General features: G+C 41.3%; 1 protein-coding gene across 6 annotated transcripts in view; it reads left to right on the forward strand.

The window, feature by feature from the left end:
* The window catches only part of LOC133385023 (F-box/LRR-repeat protein 2-like), a 113,766-nt gene that overhangs the window by 84,220 nt on the left and 13,531 nt on the right, over window positions 1-16,015 (forward strand). For all 6 annotated transcript variants that reach the window (XR_009762758.1, XM_061627204.1, XM_061627170.1 and 3 more), the window contains 3 exons: window positions 6,571-6,760; window positions 14,235-14,362; window positions 15,885-16,001. Coding sequence is in view for 5 of the 6 variants with exons in the window: in XM_061627204.1 (XP_061483188.1) it covers window positions 6,571-6,760; window positions 14,235-14,362; window positions 15,885-16,001 (435 nt within the window). In the remaining variant the exon portion in view is untranslated. The remainder of the gene's footprint in view (window positions 1-6,570; window positions 6,761-14,234; window positions 14,363-15,884; window positions 16,002-16,015) is intronic.

A 16,015-nucleotide genomic window follows, 5' to 3' on the forward strand; every position in this document is an offset into this window, starting at 1 on the left:
AAATAATACTGCTAGTATGGCTATATCTCCTTTCCTAGTCACTAAATGTGCTTCATATACATATCTTACAACCATGTGAGGTAGGCCAATAACTTTATTTCCAGATACAGATTCAAAGTGAGGCTGAGGGACAACAGTTTGTCTGACATTACACATTGAGTCTGAGACTGATTTGAAATTTCAGCCCAGAACTTCCACCTCATATCATGTGATCTCATCTCACCCAATGTGCTATAAACTGCTCAGCTGTGTGTCTGTATGTGTATGCATCATCTTTCCAATCATTTTGGATATGGAAGTGACTTATGGTGGTCCTGACTTGTATCATAAATGTACCCTAAGAACTGATTCCAATGATATTTACACATGTCGTCAATGCTTCAGTCCTGCCTCCAGTTCATTACAGCTCTGCATGCATTATTGGGTGCATGGATTACAGGATACATATTATCAACTATTGTATCTAAAACAAGAAACATGAAATTCACCTTGTATGAAAGAGTAACTCTCAGCAGGGTTGGTAACACAGCAGTAAGTGCAGAACCCAGACTATGGAGGAAATCTAGAAGATAAAATATGCCAAGGTTGGATTATATGGCTGTTGTATATATTGTTGTGCGCCACCCCAATCTCCGAGCGGTGAAATTTCAGGGGTCCCTGCACTCATCCAGGGTTTGGTTTCCTTGGGAAGAAGGTCAGCAGAGACTGTGGTGTGTTTATGAAATGTGGTTTATTTATTTGTACACATTCCAACCTGAGTTTAGGATGGAGGGGTTCAAGGCACCAGCAGGCCAATATCCAGCTTTTCTATCAGGGTTACAGGGGGCACCCCAAAGCCATGGTGCAGAGAGCCAGTCTCTCTGCCTGCCTCCAGTTCCCAGCCTTCTCTGACACACACTAAAAACACAAGCCTCTCCTAGCTGCCGGGAGGGGGGGAGGCTCTCCTGAAGAGTTTCAGTGACAAAAGGATCATCCTGGCCCATTCACCAGTTGCTGGGCACCTGATAGACCCATTAACAAACCTGGCCACTCTATTAGCTTAACAAAAACTCATCTGACCAGCAGAGTGAGTTCCTCACCCCAAGGTACAGGATTCCAAATCAGAGGCTGCAAGGGGACTCACAGAAATTATCCATTACAACCCCCAAACTCACAACAATATACATTAAAATGGTTTGTTTGTTTTTTTCTAGCCTGTTTGTATGCCATTATATATTAGGTACATAGAGCTTAGTTCTTCATAGTGGTTTGAAGGAAAAATTACACACAGCTTGCACAACATCTGTCCACTCTAGTTATTTGTGGTATGATCTCATATCCACATATACTTGTGCATTATAAAAATCTCTTATTTCTTGTCAATTAACAGGCATATTGATTTGACTGGTTTATTCTAGTTAGGTCATATGGCACATTTGGATCCAAGAGGCTGTTTTGTTCAAGTCCTAGGACGTTCAGTGCTATTTATTTGAGACTCTGCAAAGGACTGTCTGAAAATTGCCTTTTGCATTTCTCCTTCTAATCTACTTACTCATAACTCGATGGTCCATCAATATTTTTAGAACGCTGGCTTTTTTTCTCTTCAGAAATGTTATGATGAAAGAAGTACATGTTTTTTCATATTAATAACCTTTCCTATTTTAAAATATTCGTTGCAAATAGTAGCAAATGACAAAAAAGGGAGATTTATCTTTTTAAATTGAGAGAGAGAGTGAGAGTGAGAGAGAGTGAGTGAGAGAGAGAGAGAGAGAGAACTCTTGTCCTGTAGGCTTGATGAGCCTTAATCACATCACATAAGGTTTTTCAAAACTGCTGAGTGATAGAATGATAAGAAGGAATGGGAGCTTTCCTCCCAATGCAAATAGCAGCTTCAGAGGCTTGATTTTCATCAGGAGGACTGAAGCAGAGGAAGAAAGGATTAGATTTCCCCTCACTGCCTGCTGCAATCTTAATAATATCCCCCTACAACTTCTATGTACGTTTTTAAAAAATGTACCTTAAATGCAAAGATGACACTAGTCCCTGGATCAAAGCATTTCCATTAGCCACACCTGGAGGGGGAATGGGTTTATCTGCAGATCAGTTGCAAAATCTCTTATTAAAATTAATAATGTGCATTCAAGTGGCTCCCACCAGGTTTTACAGGAAAAAGGGGTGGAGTTTGAGTAGTGTTGTGTGCCCTGATTTTCAGAAGAGAGGTAGAGCTGCACTGGAATTGACGGAACAGCGAGTGTTTCTACCCTCTGCTTAGTTCAGCCATTACTTTGTGATTTAAGTCACTATGGTAGTATTGAAAAGATCAAGCAACTGAGCTCCAGAGCCCAAAGTAAAGGAAGACACTGTTGTGCGGCAGGTGCATGATGCTCTATCAAGTGACCCTTTTAAGAAAAGCTCAGTATAGCACAAACAAGGGAAGGTGGATAGGGAAGCCAGCACACAAAGAAAGAGACCAGCTGCAGCAGGGCCAAGGCCTTTTAAGAGCATAGCCCTGCCCCACTCTTCTAAGCATTCTTGCAGGACCAGGACCACAGGCAGTCCCATGAGAGTTGGCCTGAGGGCAGGAGGTAAATCTCCCCACCTGTTGCTGCCTGGTGGTAACAACAGTGTCCTGTGCTTATGAGCATGGAGCTAGGATTTCTCTTGTGATATTGCTAGCACCTGATTCCAGACCCAACGTGGCACTAGTAACCATATGAAGAGAAGCAGAACCTAAAGGAATATTCCTTGAGCTCCAACACCAACTTTACACAAATATAATCTGCTGAGCAGTTATGTTCTGACTGTCATGGCTGTAAAACTAGAGCAGAACAAGGCACAAAAGATTTTTTTTTAAAAAAAATTAGCTTAATCAGTTTGTGTTCCTTGCCTTGATTGTTAAAAAGATGTTCTTATAGCATGTCTCATTCCAGCAAAGACTTCTTTCCCTATCATAATTTTACTGTTCTTTTTATTGTAGAATTTCAGAGCATGACAACGTGTGCTGATTCTTCTTGCTGATGTGTTTACAAATGGCAGATGCGCTTTAGTGATATGGCATACTCCAGCTGAGTACAATAAAAGCATATGCTGAATTTGTGTACCAGCACAGAGTGCAAATACCGCTGTGAGGACATCTGTGATAATGCAGGAACCGCTTAAGACATGGCAGGACCAATATAGCCAGGAGCTAAATAAATAAATCAGAATGCAGACTGCCTGATTTGCTGCAGCAGATTTGTTTTTCTTTCCAACATTTTCCAAGACTTTTCCTTGGTTTTCACTTTACAAAAAATAGTTTTACATTCCTTTGTGGGTATAGCCTGCACAATTTACTCTCTGGTGAAAGCTGGCTAGTACTTGGGGTGCTTCCTGGCAATTGGATGTTGTGGGATCGGTGCTCCTCATGCATGCAAGTTTTTTGATGAAGCATCCATATGATATTGTTGGCATCAAAATGCCAACCCATATTATCCCCTGCTGCAATTTAGTCTGGATGTACCGTTTCCAGGGAAAATCTGTTGAGTTAAAGAACAAACAAATCTGTTGACAGGTAATCATTTGCAATATATCAATTTGCAAATTAAGCCTCCATCTGGAGCAGAGTTTGTGTTAAGTAGTTCTAAATTTATTTATTTATTTATTTATTTATTAAATTTATATACCGCCCGACTAGCAATAGCTCTCTGGGCGGTGAACTAAATTCTTTAGTTGTACTCCTTGTTAATCTGTCACTTGTCAACTGAGGGCTAAGTTAGACAATATATGACTGCATTTCATGTATCTTTCATCTAACAGCTGGTATAGCACAGTGGGGAGGAGAGCCTGGCTGGGTCCAGTTCAAATCCCCACTCGTCTCTCCTGGGTGTCAAGGGCCAGCTAAAGATCACCTCCGCAGTAAGTGGCTCAGGGGTTATGTGCCCCATGCCCCACCACCTGTGCAGCCGTGGGCAAGCTGCATAGTCCCAAGGAGCCCAGTTGACCCCCAGCAGGCAGTTGCGGACAAGGAAGGGACTGGCTTGTGCAGCTGTGGCAAGCTGAGCAGGTCCTAGCCAGCTGGCTAGGTAAATGGTAAACCCCCTCTGAACACCGCTTACCATGAAATCCCTATTCAAGTCGGGATCAACTTGAAGGCAGTCCATCTCCATTTTCCAAATAGCATCTACCGAGTGGGGGAGGGAGCTGCTCAGAATTGGCACTATGCTGTATTGGGATTGGTGGCTTTACCCTTTCTCTGTGCATGGTGAATTTGATCTTCCAAAGTTGCTATTTATTCAGGGAGATAAGCCTTCATTGGCACTGTGGAATAGAAGATGTGGAATAGAAAACAATTTTGCCCGTCTACTCCAAGGTTTAATATATCTGTTCAGAAGTCCATGGTACTGCACATGTAACAAATATGCCACACAAGTAATTTATTTAATGTTTGGTGGCTGAAATGTTTCCATTCTGCCCAGTTTATATCATGCTGCTTGCCACTATCTTCGGCTAAGGAGATTTTGAGGATTGTATATATAATGAAGTTTGGCAAGTAAATGAATTGCAGTGACAATATGCTTTTAGTATGTGCATTTGTCCAGTTATTGTGGTATCACAGCTTAGGCTGTAAACACAGTAGTCACCAGATCAGAGCATTTCCATTAGGGGGATCTTTGGTTGATCTGCTTATCAGTTGCAATATCTCTTTAAAGCTGAATTTTTACAAAAATGCACTTATACATTAAATACAATAAAAAGGGGTGGGATTTCAGAAGGGAGAGGTGGAGACGCACTGGAACAGGCAGAACAGTTTCTACCGTTAGCAAAAAATAGCACAGTTGTGATATCAGCTAAAGAGTAAGCCCTATTGAAAACAGTGAGACTTCTAAGTATATATTGTTATGGGTTTTGGGGTTGAGATGGATGATTTCTATGAGTCCTCTTCCAGCCTCTGATTTGGAACCCTGCACTTGCACTTGGAGGTGAGAAACCCACTGTGCTGGCTGGATGAGTCCCCTTTGTTAATCTAATAGAGTGGCCAGGTGAGTTAATGGGTCTATCAAGTGCCCATTAACTGCCAAATGAGCCAAGGAGATCCTGTTGTTATTGAAACTCTTTAGGAGAGCCCCCTCCCTTCCTGAAGCCACAAGGAGAGGCTTGTGTTTTTAGTTGAACTGGAGGGAAGGCTGGGAGCTGGAGACACACAGAGAGGCTGGTTCCCTGCACCATGGCTTTAGGGTGCTTCCTGTAAGCCTGATGGATAACCAAGATCTATTGGACTGCTGATGCTTTGAACCCCTCCATCTTAAGCTCATGTTGGAATGTGTGTAAATAAATAAACCATATTTCATAAAGACACCACACCCTCCACTGACCTTCTTTCCAAGGAAACCAAACCCCTGGGTAAGTGCAGGGATCCCTGAGATCTCTCACTGCTCGAAGATTGGGGTGGCGCGCAACAATATGAATTGGATTGCTCTGTCAAACAGTGTTCTTTTTTTGAAACTATCCAAATTAACTATAGCATATTATAATTAGAATTACATGAATATATGCAAATGATGTGAGTTATTTACCATGTGAAATGTCTTTTCCACATCAAAATTGTTCTTACCTGGAGACATTATGAAATTTTGCAGCAAACTATACAGTCCACGTTTGGGGTTACAGAGAACAAAGCCTGAAATTTGTCATTTACACAGGCTATCTTGACCTCTTTTTTTTTTTTTACCCCAAATGCATATGTTCACTTGAAGTGTACAGTCGGGGGGGGGGTGCAGAATCTGGCTCAGCTGGTGTGCTACACTTTTACAAATGAAACAGAGAGACATTATTTAGAGTCACTCTGCTAAATGCTGCAATATTTCTGTTCATTTCACTGCTCTTGTTTTGACAAAAATGTTTACATTGTAACATCAGAGCCAAGTCATGGTACTGTCATTTCCTACAGTTGGCCCTATAATTAAAAGGAAAAGGTTGCTTTCCCATTCACAGTGCCCTGGAGCAGGGTTGGTGTTGGACATTAAGTATCCTTGCGCACCTGCCTAGGTCTATATCCAATCCCTGGAACCTGTTGATCCTGTAGTGCTACATTCATGCTCTTGTTGGCTGATCACCTAAGCCACGGGTGAGGAACCAGTGGGCCCTCACCCAAGGTAGGCGCCCACCTCCTTGCCACTATTTCTGCCAACCATGCATTTGTTTAGCTGCTGTTTGAAATGGTAGCAAAGCTTTTTTATTCCTGTTTGAAAGGCACACACTCTTTACGGCGTTAAACATAAGCCTACCCCAATCATTGGGGAGTGTTTTTTGCCATCCCAAAATGCTGCAAAACATCTGGGCCCTGATACTCCAAGTATACCACAATTAGGGCATTACATATTTAGAGCACCTTTGCTTTCATTAAATCAGTAACCTTATCTATCACTTTCTTAATCTGATCATGATGGTGGAATTTTGGAATCAAGTTAGTTACAATACCCATCTACATCCCTCTTTTTTAAATAAATAAATGTTCTGTGCAAGTTCATGAAATAGTGGTATTAATGAATTTTCAACTGCTGATATTAGAAGACCATATTGCCTCTCTTTATAATAACTTTTATTCTTCCCTAGCCTTAAGAAGCTGGAAATATTTGGATGCTATGCTCTTACTGCCAAATGCCTGAGATCTGTGGCTATGAAATGTCCAGATCTAAAGATACTAAATATTGGGAGAATTCACAAGATTACTGAAGACTGCTTGACACAAGTCATAAACTCTCTGAAAAAACTAACTAGTATTAATATTACAGGGCTTAATATGGTAAGGACAGTCTATCTCCCTTTTCCTCGGCCTCCCCGCCCCATTCCTCTCTCTGTCTTCTTTATTTATGTCGAATAAATTGTTTTGAGTATGTCAAATGTGGGCAACATAAAAACATGAATCACTGGAAGTGTTCAAAGCTCATATGTACAGGGCACAAGTTTTTATTGGAGATCTGAGATTCCTCTTTTTTTAAAGTTAAACTTTTTAGTATTCTGGAGATAGGTTTGGAAATGGTGATAACAAAGTGAGTAGAGGCTTGTAAATCATATAGGGTGAATTAAAAATTGATTACAAATTCCATCCAAATTGGATGTAACTGTTTTCACTGAAATTATCCTTGTGACAGTAGTCAGCAGTGGCTAAATTTTGTTTGTGGTAGGCTTTGAATGGTCTAAGCCAGCCTTTTCCAACTAGTGGGCCACCAGATGTTGTTGGACCCCATCTTTCCTGACCATTGGCAATGCTGGCTGAAGCTGATGGAAGTTGTGATCCAACAACATCTGGTGGCCCACTAGTTGGGAAAGGCTGGTCTAAGCCAATGTTTGTCCCAGGTTGAGCAAATTTCTACACACAGCTGATTTATTATTAAATACAGCATATTGTCTAACTGTGATAACGCATTCACCATGTTAATGTACATGGAGTGCAAAGTAGGCTAATTGCCTTTAACTAAAATGCAATCTTGCTTTGGCCTGCTGACTGATGAAGTATTTCCAGCATGTGGCTCAACTGCTGAAGGTTGATATATGTTTTTTTTAATACTGTAATGCAAAAGTCATGTTGATATGTTTCATGTTCTCTGTGATTGTGTCAGAACTGTGGGGAAGGAAAACATCAATAAGTTATATAAAAGTTTATTAACATATGAGTATGATCTCTCAGTATTTTTTTTACAGTTGATACTGTGCCTGATTATGCTACTGCATTTTGTGAGTTGCTTTTAATATCACAACAGGACAAATGTTGAAACCACTGGGAAAATATGCATCTCTGGACGGGTGCTTGGAGGTGGTGAGATGCTGGATGTGGGCCAAAAATTGGGCTGAACCCTAAAAAGTCAGATATGTTATGTGTCCACAGTTCTCATGTCTGGGTGCTGGAGGGACAGCCTGTTCTGGACAAGGTTGCACTCCCCTGGAAGGAGCAGCTCTGCAGTTTGGGGATATTCTTGGATCCAGAGGCTCAGGTGGCCTCAGTGGCTAGGAGTACCTTTTTCCAGCTGGTTTGGCAGCTTAGTCCCCTTTGGGACAGAGATGACTTGGCACGGTACTTCATGCTCTGGTAACTTTCATATTGGATTAATACAACATGCTCAATATGGAACTGGCCTTGAAGATGACTTGGAAGCTTCAACTGATCCAAAATGCAACAGCCAGATTACTGGCTGGGGTTTGTTTATTAAATTTATATCCCACTCTTCCTCCAAGATGGAGCCCAGGGCAGCAAATAAAAACACTAAAAGCATTCTAAAACGTTTTAAAAACAAAAGACTTTAAAACATATTAAAACAAAACATCTTAAAAGCATCTTAAAAAGCAATTCCAGCACAGATGCAGACTGGGATAAGGTCTCTACTTAAAAGGATTGTTGAAAGAGGAACGTCTTCATTAGGTGCCAAAAAGATAACAGAGATGGCACCTGTCTCATATTTAAGGGGAGGGTGTTCCAAAGGGTAGGTGCCTCTACACTAAAGATCCACTTCCTATGTTTTGTGGAATGGACCTCCTAATAAGATAATATCTGCAGGAGGCCCTCCCTGCAGAGCGCAGTGATCAATTGGGCATGTAAGGGGTGAGATGATCTTTCAGGGGGTGCTTTTAGATCTCACATAACTCCTGTTTTAAAACAGCTTCTTAGTTGCCAGTTCATTTCTGGGCCCAATTCAAGGTGCTCATGCTAGGGTTTTAAGCCCTACATGACTTAGGTCCCAAATATCTGAAAGACTGCCTCCTCCTCTACAGACCTTCTCGAGTGTTGAGATCTCCAAAGAGGGCCCTTTTGTTAGTTCCACCACTCTCAAAAGCTTGGGGGGGGGGCTGGGAGAGGGCATTATCTATGGCAGCCCCTAAGTTGTGGAACTCCTTTCCCACTAAGGTGTGTCTGGCAACCTCACTGTACAGCTTTAGGCAAATGCTAAAGATGTACCTCTTTACCCTGGCCTTTAACACCTCAGACATATATATTTAGAACCCACACAATATTGTGATTCTGGTTGTTTTTAATTGTTTTTCAAATTGTATTTTAAGGTTGTTTTAAACTGCCTTGGGACCTCTGGGCAATAAATGCTAATCATCATCACCATCTCAATGGACAATGACCTGGATGAGGGCTAATAAACTGAGGCTCAATCCAGACAAGACTGAGATGCTGCTAGTGGGTGGTTCTTCTGACCAGATGGTGGATGTCCAATCTGTCCTGGATGGGGTTGCACTCCCCCTGAAAGAGCAGGTTCATAGCTTGGGGTTCTCCTAGAATCATCTCTGTCACTTGAGGCTCAGGTAGCCTTGGTGGCACGGAGTGCCTTCTACCAACTTCGGTTGGTGGCCCAACGACGTCCCTATCTGGACAGGGATAACCTGGCTTCAGTTGTCCATGCTCTGGTAACCTCCAAATTAGATTACTACAATGCACTCTACGTGGGGCTGCCTTTGAAGGCGGTTCGGAAATTGCAGCTTGTGCAAAATGCAGCGGCCAGATTGGTAACAGGGACCAGACGGTCTGAACATATAAAACCAATTCTGACCCGCTTGCATTGGCTGCCTGTATGTTTCCGAGCTCGATTCAAGGTGCTGGTTTTGACCTATAAAGCCTTACATGGCTTGGGACCACAATACCTAATGGAACGCCTCTCCCGATACAAACCCACCCATACACTACGTTCAAGATCAAAGGCCCTCCTCTAGGTGCCTACTCCAAGGGAAGCTCGGAGGATGGCAACAAAGGAGAGGGCCTTCTCAGTGGTGGCCTCCAAATTATGGAATGATCTGCGTGACGAGGTGCACCTGGCGCCAACACAGTTACCTTTTCGGTGCCAGGTCAAGACTTTCCTCTTCTCCCAGGCATTTTAGCATGTGTTTTATACTGTTTAAATTTTTAAATTGTTTTTATAAGATCTGTTTTAAACTGTATTTGCTTTAATGTTTTTAGTTACTGTAAACCACCCAGAGAGCTTCGGCTATGGGGCGGTATACAAGTATAATAAAATAAATAAATAAATCTTGTGCAGTCCTACACAAGCATTGCTACATAGGCATAACTAGCATTACCAGCTGGGCTGTGGCAAATATATACGGATGTATTCCTGTCAACGTCCCTTCTACAGTGCTTCCTACATGCCTAAGAACTGCTGATCGTTGAATGCTCGGGAAGTGCTGCACAACATGACTTTGCAGGCGTGGCTAATTGCATTTTGAAGAACCTGTTAAGTTTTCAGTCAGTCTTGAACAGGAGTTCTATCTACCAAACATTACAGTATTCAATCCTAGGTGTTACTGGAGGATGGATAATTTGTGTTCATGTTTCCTCTGTCCAGGAAGAGGCTACAGATGGTGCACCAGCCTAAGCTAATGGAAGGGATTCAAACTGGGTCTCTAGTGACAAAGCAGAATCAAGGGGTTGTATTCAGTGTAATGCTAAGGCAATTGTTCTGTAAGCACAATGATTTCTTCTTGCACAGTGGAATGATCCTGTCTTTTCTTTCCCCTGTGCCCCCTAAATCTGTTCCAGGGTTTTCCCCAATCCTCCAAGGCAATTTTGGGGACAGGTTGGGATATGTGGGTGGAGGGGTAATTCCATTTCGCTAGCCCCAAAAGATAATTAAAAACTACCCAAGGAGTCCCTCAGGCTATGAAGCTGATCCTATAGGAGGAGTGAAATCCCATCCAGAACAGGTTGCACATCATCTCTCTGAACAGACAAGCCACCTAACCACAGAACTTCCATTTTGTTATAATTGACATTCATTTTATTGGCCCACATCCAGCCCATTATTTGATTCCAGACACTGGTTAAGCACTTGCACTGCTTCATCCAAATGTAATGGGGGTGGGGAGAGAGCTAGATGTCATCATCGCACTAATGGCATCTGACACCACATCTCCAAATGATCTCTCCCAGCAGTTAACAAGCATAGGAGTCAGGCAGAATCCTGTGGTTCCACAAACAAACTGAACAATGGCCCCAATTTAGTGATACAGACCCTCCAAGGAGTTACCCTCTAAGAAGTACTTTCCCTACTCAGTTCAGTGGAGGGAGCCAATCCATATGTGCACTACTAATAATCTTGGAGTACTATTGATTCTTGTACTCCCTTTTTCTCCATCTTTTTCTTCAGCCATGAGTGCTGCCTGGAAGCATTGGTGGGAGTGCCACCTTGGCTCTGCCAATGCACCCTCACAGCCCCATCCTCACTGCTGCCCTGCCCTGCCCTGCCCTGCCTTGTTCAGATAAGCTGTACTGATGCCGGTATTGGGGGAGTGTCTCTGTGGCTTTGCCCCACCACATCAGCTGCTGTTGGATCATTCTCTCTTTCCCGTGCTTGCACTTCTTTTTACCACCAGAATGCCCTTTTGATCTGATTTCTGACTTTCTTCCTCTGTTTTAAGATTCAAGAGGAGTTCAACAGATGAATGGGGGTGGGGTGAGGTCACCCTTCAGAACAGGATGGGAAATGGCACTGGAATCTGCAAGGGGAAGGGATAATCAGCAAAAGTTGCCCCCCCCCTGTTAACTAGAACCCTCCATGGGATCAAAAGCCTTCTGTGGTCAGAAGGTGTATTCTGGATCAAACCAGTTGCATTTGTGTACGTGATTTAGTTAATTTTATTTATTATACTTCCATCCTGCCTGTCCTCCCAGAAGGAGCTCAGGGTGGTAAACAAAAGACAAAACACTAAAAAAACTTAAAACATCTCAAAAGCAAAACATCTTAAAAATAAAGCATCTTAAAAACATCTTTGATTTTGATAGTGCAGAATAGTAATTTAAGAGCAGTATCATATATTCTGTGGCTTATCTATCTAGAACTGCAATACGTGTGCTATGTAGCATGTATTGCATATTAATACACAAATGATGTGCTTTGATTATACAGCACAAGAGTGGCTGTATACTGTAGCCAGCATGGATTTTTCTCATTCCGCAAATGTTAAATTGAAAATATCCCCCATGCCATTCTGATGCTTCCCATAAGCGCATTTCAAAACAAAACCTTACAAAACTTATAGTCCTGAACTCAGACACACTTGCTAAGTTTTCATGGCAATACACACAAAGTTCAAAGTGTAAAACAAGTGGGCTCCTGCTGGGGGGAAGGGTGGGATATAAATCAAATAATAAATAAATAATAAATAAAAACAAGGAAAAAATCCAGACCCCAGTTGGACTTTTTTCTGTCAATGGTCTCATAATTTGTTGAAATTAATTAAAAATCAGCCATGTTCACAGAGTACCTGTAATTGTATTACTGACCTTGACCCATACTCTGACTTTCATCTTCTGCAATTTAAAAGTTAACAAAATGCCTGGCTGATTTAAGAAAGTTTTCATTGAACTGAATGATAGTGTTGGACATGCTCAGTAAGAACCAACTGTCTAAAACCCAGACTCACAGCTGCTTGGCTTGCCTAACCAGGGGGCCACACCCACACCAGACCTTTATTTCACTTTAAACAGACATGGCTTCCCTCAAAGAATCCTGGGAAGTGTCGTTTGTGAAAGGTGCTGAGAGGAGACTCCTATTCCACCGACAGAGTTCCAGTGGCCAGATTGGTTAAACAGTCAGTCCATCTGTCGGAAGCTCTGTAAGGGGGACAGGGCGTCTCCTAGCAACTCTCAGCACCCTTCACTAACTACATTTCCCAGGATACTTTAGGAGAAGGCATGACTGTCTAACATGAAATAAAAGTCTGGTGTGGTTGTGGCCAGTGACAGATTTGGTTTAAATTTGGGTGTTTTTTTATTGCCTTCAAGTAGATTCCGACTTATGGACTTAAGGGTTTTCATGGTAAGTGGTATTCAGAGGGGGTTTACCATTGCCTTCCTCTGAGGCTGAGAGGCAGTGACTGGCCCAAGGTCACCCAGTGAGCTTCATGTCTGTGTGGGGATTCGAACCCTAGTCTCCTAGGTCGTACTCCAACACCTTAACCACTACGCCACGCTGGCTCTCTTAAATTGGGTAGGAGACTAAAAAGGTGGGGAGAACCCTGAAAAACAATACTGTTCACAATGTTTTCCTTTTGGAAAGGGGCTTTCCCTCTGCCCAGTGCCCACCTACCCAATCTCTGACCTTTTCTCTGAGATATTGTACTGCCCTACAAAGTTGTAAAAATGCAAACACAGTTTGGGTTGCACTTTCACAGTCCAATCCACGTCCTGTGTAGCTTGGAAGAATTTGGTAATGTGCCTCTGAGCATATGGTGAATAGTGGCAACACCTGCAATCAGCCGAAATAACAAACAAGACATGTGCTGTGCTGATCTTGTTTTAGCAGGGAGGAAGCAACAATATTAAGTTTTTAAATTGGTTTTTAAATTGGTTTTTTAAATTGTTTTTAAAATTGTTTTTATATTGTTTTGAATTTTAAAATTGTGTTTTAAATTGTTTTTAAAATATGTGTTTTAAATTGTATATTTGTTTTAATGTTTTTGATTGCTGTAAACCGCCCAGAGAGCTTCGGCTATGGGGCGGTATACAAGCGCAATCAATCAATCAATCAATAAAATATTAAGACAGTAGATATAGTTCAAGAAATCAGAAGAAGGCTAGGACTGGGAAGGACAGCTATGAGGGAACTAGAAAAGGTCCTCACATACAAAGATGTATCACTGAACACCAAAGTCAGGATCATTCAGACCATGGTATTCCCGATCTCTATGTAAAAGATGTGAAAGTTGGACAGTGAAAAAAATGATTAAGAGAAAAATAAACTAATTCAAAATGTGGTGTTGGAGGAGAGCTTTGCGCATACCATGGACTGCAAAAAAGACAAATTGGGTGTTAGAACAAATCAAACCAGAACTCTCACTAGAAGCTAAAATGATGAAACTGAGGCTATCATACTTTGGACACATAATGAGAAGACATGATTCACTGGAAAATACCATAATGCTGAGAAAAACAGCAGGGAGTAGAAAAAGAGGAAGGCCAAACATGAGATGGATTGATTCCATAAAGGAAGCCACAGACCTAAACTTACAAGATCTGAACAGGGTGGTTAATGACAGATGCTCTTGGAGGTCACTGATTCATAGGGTAGCCATAAGTTGTAATCGACTTGAAGGCACATAACAACAACAAAGATATGTTCTTAAACTGCAAGGTTTTTTTTTTTGCCTATTAGTGAATATATTATTAGAGCTATTTACCTTAGTAACATGGCATTTCTTTGGCGATTCATTAATAGCGTCGTCGTGTCTTTTGAAGGTTAGTTATCAAAATTATTGCATTTCTTTTCCTCCCTGTTGGACTGCAGGTGAATGATAGTGCCATTCATTTTATTGTGAAGAAATGTCCTGAATTAGAATGTCTGGTTCTCAGTTCTTGCTCCCAAGTAACTGATATCAGTCTAATGGAAATCAGCACTTATTTACCAACAATCAGGTATGCATAAAGACTAACTATTATAAATGCATCTGTTCTGCAGTGGTACTAATTATTGTAAATGCATTTGTTCTTCAGTTGTGCAGTTAGATAATGTTAGTTTCTGGACTTATGGTCTTACAGGCCACTCCCCTCTCAGACTTAATGATCTAATGAGGACTCCTTCTTTAGATGCAGCCTATTTTACAGTTGTCAATCTGTATCATTCCCTTTGTTCCTGGGTCGCAACTTGCACATGCAGCACAAAAGTCTTTGCTCTTTGTGTTTAGTAGCTATGCAGATAACAAACCACAGCAAAGAGGAAATTCTAATGGTGCTAACCATGGTTAAGGCTGGCACCATCATAAGAATAGCAAGGGAAATTTATGTGTGACATTGGGATGGAGTGCATGAACCTGTGGCCCATTCCCAGTGTCTTTACTATGGTTACTATGCCATTCTTGAATGTACTTTGTGAAGGGCAATTCCCCAACAATGGAAGTTTGCTGGAGTGGTTTGTCAATGGCTGTACAGTCCTCTTAGGTAAATGACAGCATCTGGAAAGCAATAAGACAATGATTGGTGTATCTAGAATGATTTGTTGAGCGAACATTTATTCCCCCCCCTAAAATTCCTTGAATAGCTTAGAATGTTGGCTGCATTATTTTTACTAAATAAAGGTTGGCATTTTCCTGGCTGATGGCCAGTTGAAATCTTACATATTGACTTTGATTTCATGAGCTCATTATAAGTTTGAAGTGTGGATAAAATTGGTTTCTATTAATATTTTATAGTTTTATTTGATACAGTGTTCTGATTTGATAACTGTCATGGAATATCTTTATTTGCACTGAAGGCACATCATCATAATTATTTGGTATTTTATCTCCTCTTTGGTCAATTAGCGATCTAACATACCATGTAGGTGATAGAGTTGAAAGCTTTTCCAGTGTCATTATGCATTCTTTACAAGACGCTTCATAGCAGAGCGTTTTATTATGGCTTTAGAAATTTACCTTGTGGTGTAACATGGATTTAAATTAATATACTAGGCAAGAAAATAAAAATCAAAGTTCACAGACCTGCAGTACAAAAGCTGCAAGTGAATCAAAGCTCCTGTACTTTCATTTAATTTACATGTCGTGCACAAAAAAAGTTTATTATAAAAATAATTTCCAATGTTACAAGTAATGGTGTCAGAAACATGAACTTGTGAGTCCTCTGTGGTGAGATGCATGAGCTCTGTGCATATCTGCAGAAAAGGTGTGCAAATTCCTGCTTCCCATATTACGTGGCAAGAGTTAAAAAGGGAAGCTCAAGATGCTCATCGTTTCTTTGGTATGCACTTGTTAGTATTGTCAGAAACTGCTCTGGCAATGCCACACCCATCCTTAAATGCTTACTTGCTGGTTTAGCCTGTTATGGGATTGAATCGTAAACATAACCATGTACGAAATGGTGCTGCCATATCTGTTTTAAACATTCACCTCTGATCTACATAGCTGATTGCTATATCTGGATGTGTTTTTTTTTATTGCTACAGGTACCTGGATGTTAGTGGCTGTAAAGAGGTTACTGACATTGGAGTTCAAGCTTTGGCAGGGAGCTGCCAAAAGCTTTCTTACCTTGATTTAAGTTCTACTGCAACAAGCAAAAGAGGGTATGATGTTTGAG

This window comes from Rhineura floridana, chromosome 1, assembly GCF_030035675.1.
Source record: "Rhineura floridana isolate rRhiFlo1 chromosome 1, rRhiFlo1.hap2, whole genome shotgun sequence".
In the NCBI taxonomy this organism is placed as follows: domain Eukaryota; kingdom Metazoa; phylum Chordata; class Lepidosauria; order Squamata; family Rhineuridae; genus Rhineura; species Rhineura floridana.